Source organism: Lampris incognitus, chromosome 21 (assembly GCF_029633865.1).
Source record: "Lampris incognitus isolate fLamInc1 chromosome 21, fLamInc1.hap2, whole genome shotgun sequence".
NCBI lineage: Eukaryota > Metazoa > Chordata > Actinopteri > Lampriformes > Lampridae > Lampris > Lampris incognitus.
Genome location: NC_079231.1, coordinates 22454310 through 22459790, shown reverse-complemented (window position 1 = coordinate 22459790; position 5481 = coordinate 22454310). Strand labels below are relative to the sequence as shown.

General features: G+C 53.2%; 1 protein-coding gene across 1 annotated transcript in view; it reads right to left on the bottom strand.

Moving 5' to 3' along the window:
- Positions 1-5481, bottom strand: part of mgat5 (alpha-1,6-mannosylglycoprotein 6-beta-N-acetylglucosaminyltransferase) — a 187187-nt gene that overhangs the window by 64042 nt on the left and 117664 nt on the right. Inside the window, exons 5-6 of the mRNA XM_056301107.1 lie at positions 1940-2029; positions 1773-1801 (exon numbers count right to left, since the gene is read on the bottom strand). Coding sequence (XP_056157082.1) covers positions 1773-1801; positions 1940-2029 — 119 coding nt within the window. The remainder of the gene's footprint in view (positions 1-1772; positions 1802-1939; positions 2030-5481) is intronic.

Genomic DNA, 5481 nt, shown 5'->3' with positions numbered 1-5481 from the left:
CACCGACTTACCCTTTCACATGGTGGAGGAACAGTGTCAACTATGGTTTCACTGACTTACCCTTTCACACGGTGGAGGAACAGTGTCAACTATGGTTTCACTGACTTACCCTTTCACACGGTGGAGGAACAGTCTCGACTATGCTTTCACTGACTTACCCTTTCACACGGTGGAGGAACAGCGTCAACTATGGTTTCACTGACTTACCCTTTCAAACGGTGGAGGAACAGTCTCGACTATGCTTTCACTGACTTACCCTTTCACACAGAGGAGGAACAGTCTCGACTATGCTTTCACTGACTTACCCTTTCACACAGAGGAGGAACAGTCTCAACTATGGTTTCACTGACTTACCCTTTCATACAAAGGAGGAACAGTCTCAACTATGGTTTCACTGACTTACCCTTTCATACAGAGGAGGAACAGTCTCGACTATGCTTTCACTGACTTACCCTTTCACACAGAGGAGGAACAGTCTCGACTATGCTTTCACCGACTTACCCTTTCACACGGTGGAGGAACAGTCTCGACTATGGTTTCACTGACTTACCCTTTCACACGGTGGAGGAACAGTCTCGACTATGCTTTCACTGACTTACCCTTTCACACGGTGGAGGAACAGTCTCGACTATGGTTTCACTGACTTACCCTTTCACACGGTGGAGGAACAGTCTCGACTATGCTTTCACTGACTTACCCTTTCACACGGTGGAGGAACAGTCTCGACTATGCTTTCACTGACTTACCCTTTCACACAGAGGAGGAACAGTCTCGACTATGGTTTCACTGACTTACCCTTTCACACAGTGGAGGAACAATCTCAACTATGGTTTCACTGACTTACCCTTTCACACAGAGGAGGAACAGTCTCGACTATGGTTCACTAACTTACCGTTTCACACGGTGGAGGAACAGTCTCGACTATGCTTTCACTGACTTACCCTTTCACACGGTGGAGGAACAGTCTCAACTATGGTTTCACTGACTTACCCTTTCATACAGAGGAGGAACAGTCTCGACTATGCTTTCACTGACTTACCCTTTCACACAGAGGAGGAACAGTCTCGACTATGCTTTCACCGACTTACCCTTTCACACGGTGGAGGAACAGTCTCGACTATGGTTTCACTGACTTACCCTTTCACACGGTGGAGGAACAGTCTCGACTATGCTTTCACTGACTTACCCTTTCACACGGTGGAGGAACAGTCTCGACTATGGTTTCACTGACTTACCCTTTCACACGGTGGAGGAACAGTCTCGACTATGCTTTCACTGACTTACCCTTTCACACGGTGGAGGAACAGTCTCGACTATGCTTTCACTGACTTACCCTTTCACACAGAGGAGGAACAGTCTCGACTATGGTTTCACTGACTTACCCTTTCACACAGTGGAGGAACAATCTCAACTATGGTTTCACTGACTTACCCTTTCACACAGAGGAGGAACAGTCTCGACTATGGTTCACTAACTTACCGTTTCACACGGTGGAGGAACAGTCTCGACTATGCTTTCACTGACTTACCCTTTCACACGGTGGAGGAACAGTCTCAACTATGGTTTCACTGACTTACCCTTTCACACAGAGGAGGAACAGTCTCAACTATGCTTTCACTAACTTACCGTTTCACAAGGTGGAGGAACAGTCTCAACTATGGTTTCACTGACTTACCCTTTCACACAGTGGAGGAACAATCTCAACTATGCTTTCACTGACTTACCCTTTCACACAGAGGAGGAACAGTCTCGACTATGGTTCACTAACTTACCGTTTCACACGGTGGAGGAACAGTCTCGACTGTGGTTTCAGAGATTTTGAAGCACACTGACAAATATTTGCTCGGCGTGCAGCTATGTGCGTATGATAACTCTCCTGCAAGGAGCCTCAAATAAGCAAACACACACATGAACACACATATTCCCACACACGGCTCACCTCGCTGAGGTAGATGAAGAAGGAGCAGGTGGATCCGTCCACACCGTAGTTGCCATAACAGGGGTCGGAGCGCCACATGTCCTTCATCCACTGAAAAGGAAGAAGAAGAGACAAACGATTCGATCACAATGCAACACAGACACTCGCCCCAGCCTAAAGTAAATACACAACACACGCACACTCATGGGTTCTTTTTGGTCAGAAATATTTGGTGGGAACATACAATTTTGCATGGGAAATTGTAATTGTATTCTGCCAATTACCCCACTCTTCCGAGCCGTCCCGGCCTCTGCTCCACCCCCTCTGCCGATCTGGGGAGGGCTGCAGACTACCACATGCCTCCTCCCATACATGTGGAGTCGCCAGCTGCTTCTTTTCACCTGACAGTGAGGAGTTTCACCAGGGGGACGTAACATGTGGGAGGATCACGCTATTCCCCCTCCCTCCCGGACAGGAGCCCCGACTGACCAGAGGAGGCGCTAGTGCAGCGACCAGGACACATACCCACATCTGGCTTCCCACCGGCAGACACCGTCAATTGTGTCTGTAGGGACGCCCGACCACGCTGGAGGTAACACGGGGATTCGAACCAGCGATCCCAGTGTGGGTAGACAACGGAATAGACCGCCACGCTACCCGGATGCCATTTGGTCCTTTTCTCTGGTAAAAATCTGGTCAGCTGCTGCTGTCAGCTAAATGCTGAAATTGGCGGCTTGATTTAGGAACGACGTGACCGCTGGAGAAAAGGAAGAAAAAGTTCATTTCCTGCCTCACAGGGTGGGATGTCGAAAAAAACCCTCCTTTCAAAGTTGAACGGATGTCGAGGTGGATTCATACCGACTGTACCATGTGTCCTAGCGGCAGAGGCGGAAAAACCCGGTCCGGAAAGTAAAAACCCTAACCGTGTCTTTACTCCATCCATGTATTAAACCAGCTGATTTGGGAAACTAGTCAGCGCAATCTGATGGTTTAGCACAAAGGTGGAGTAAAGACACGGTTAGGCTTTCTACTTTCTGGACCGGGTTTTTCTACCTCTGCCTAACGGGAAATATGAAAGTAGCCTTCTGCCTGTAAGGGTGCCACTTAAATCCCTAGACCATTTAGAAACACATGGAAGGAGGGACATCCGGGTAGTGTAGCGGTCTATTCCGTTGCCTACCAACACAGGGATCGCCGGTTCGAATCCCTGGTGTTGACTCCAGCTTGGTCGGGTGTCCCTACAGACACAATTGGCTGTGTCTGCGGGTGGGAAGCCGGATGTGGGTATGTGTCATACTTGCTGCACTAGCGCCTCCTCTGGTCGGTCGGAGCACCTGTTCGGGGGGGGGGATAGCGTGATCCTCCCACGTGCTACGCCCCCCTGGCGAAACTCCTCACTGTCAGGTGAAAAGGAGCAGCTGGTGACTCCACATGTATGGAGGGAGGCATGTGGTAGTCTGCAGCCCTCCCCGGATCGGCAGAGGGGGTGGAGCAGAGACCGGGACAGCTGGGAAGAGTGGGGCGAGTGGGGTAATTGGCAAAGTAAAACTGGGGAGAAAAAAAAAGGGGGGGGGGACACATGGAAGGTGAAAGGTGATGTGACTCCAGTTGAGGAGTTCCTTGAGCAAGGCACTTCAAGCCCCGACCACTCCGCGGGAAACCCAGTGAGTAACGGCACACGGAGCGGCTGTACTGCGCAGCAGAGCAGTGTGTGCCGTCGACCTTCCCTGGATGAAAACAAGGAAAAGCTGAAAAGCAGAAGTGAACGGAGGAGAGGAGAAAAGAGGAGCGGAGCGCGGGGTGGGGCGGAGGGGCGGGAGCAGGGGGACGGGGGCAGGGGAAGAGCGGAGAGGGAAACAGCTCCGGTATTTGGCAGGCCTCACGGGAGTTCTGAACTTGGAGCACAATGAGAGAAATGTGTCGGGGCGAAGCGCTCCCCGGGGGCCGTCGTCGCTCCGAGGGGTAAGATCCGAGCGGGAGGGGGGAGGGGGGGGAGGGGGGGGGGACTCATCTGGAGCCGTGTCCCGGAGGGGCGGCTTTCCCGCCGTACTTCACAGGCCACAAAAGCGTCGAGCGCGCCCACACCACCTAGCGGGGAACATTGGAAGCGGGAGGCGGGTGGAAGGTTCCAGGGTGCAAAGCGCCTCCCGGAGGGGGGAGAGAGGGGGGGAGGGGGAGGGTTGGCTCTGGGGTCTGGAACCAGCGCGGCGTGGAACTTGGAGGGATGCTGATTGAGTTGAGTTCTATTTCGGGTTCATGACAAGCTACGCGCCCCACAAAATGGAACAAACGGGTCTGTCAAACGACGGCTGAGTGACGAAGCCCGGAGTCGAACCGCTGTGGAAATACACGAGCGGTCCCGCAGCTGACGGAGGTTAAACAGCCGCTTCCAACTCGGGCCGAGAGGTGAACAAGGTCTCGAGCCGGATTATCTGAGGTACCGAACACGACCCGGGAAACTCCCAGGTACCACCTGCCAACTTCATAACCTGCACGGTCACATATTTTGAAGAAACAGAGGGAAATTGACCTTGGCGGTGGAGGTGGGGGGGTGGGGGGGGAGTCTGGGTAGCATGGCGGCGTATTCTGTTGCCTAGCAACATGGGGGATCGCTGGTTTGAATCCCTGTGTTACCGCCGGCTTGGTCGGGCGTCCCTGCAGACACAACTGGCCGTGTCTGCGGGTGGGGAGCCGGATGTGGGTATGTGTCCTGGTCGCTGCACTAGCGCCTCCCCTGGTGGGTCGGGGCGCCTGTTCAGGGGGGAGGGGGGATAGCGGGATCCTCCCACGCGCTACGCCCGCCTGGTGAAACTCCCCACTGTCAGGTGAAAAGAAGCGGCTGGCGACCCCACACGTATGGGAGGAGGCGTGTGGTAGTCTGCAGCCCTCCCCGGATCGGCAGAGGGGGGTGGAGCAGAGACCGGGACGGCTCGGGAGGAAGTGACCTCAGGATCCACGCTGCTATAGTCTCTGGGAAGTCATTCTAGAAGGTTCTGTGGGCGACACTGTGTGCTGGCTTGTTTCACCACGTGGTCCCTCGGTGTGAGGTGCGCTGCCACAATTGAGCTACGTGACACGCACTTCGAACACACTTAACTGGAGCACGCTAATGTGCGACGAGGACTAAAGACCCATCTGTCTTATGTGTGCCAGTGTGTGTGTGTTTGTGTGTGTGTGTGTGTGTGTGTGTGTGTGTGTGTCTGCCCATGTGTGTGGCGTATACATGCAGAGTGTTTTGGCATCACTGCCGCCCCGTCAGACATGCTGACAGTATCAGTGGAGGATCGGGACTGGCTGAACAGATGGTGTGTGTGATAAGACCCCCGTCACCTCCAGGGAGACACACACCCACACACACACACCCACACACACACACACACAAACCCAAATACTGTCACGAGCCTGCACTTTGCGTGTGTGTGTGTGTGTGTGTGTGTGTGTGTGTGTGTGTGTGTGTGTGTGTGTGTGTGTGCAGTTTCAGTTTTTTTTTCTTTCAAAAATTGAATTTTCAGTTAAACGGTTGCCAGTGGTCATTTCCTCCAATTTAGTCCACACACACACAT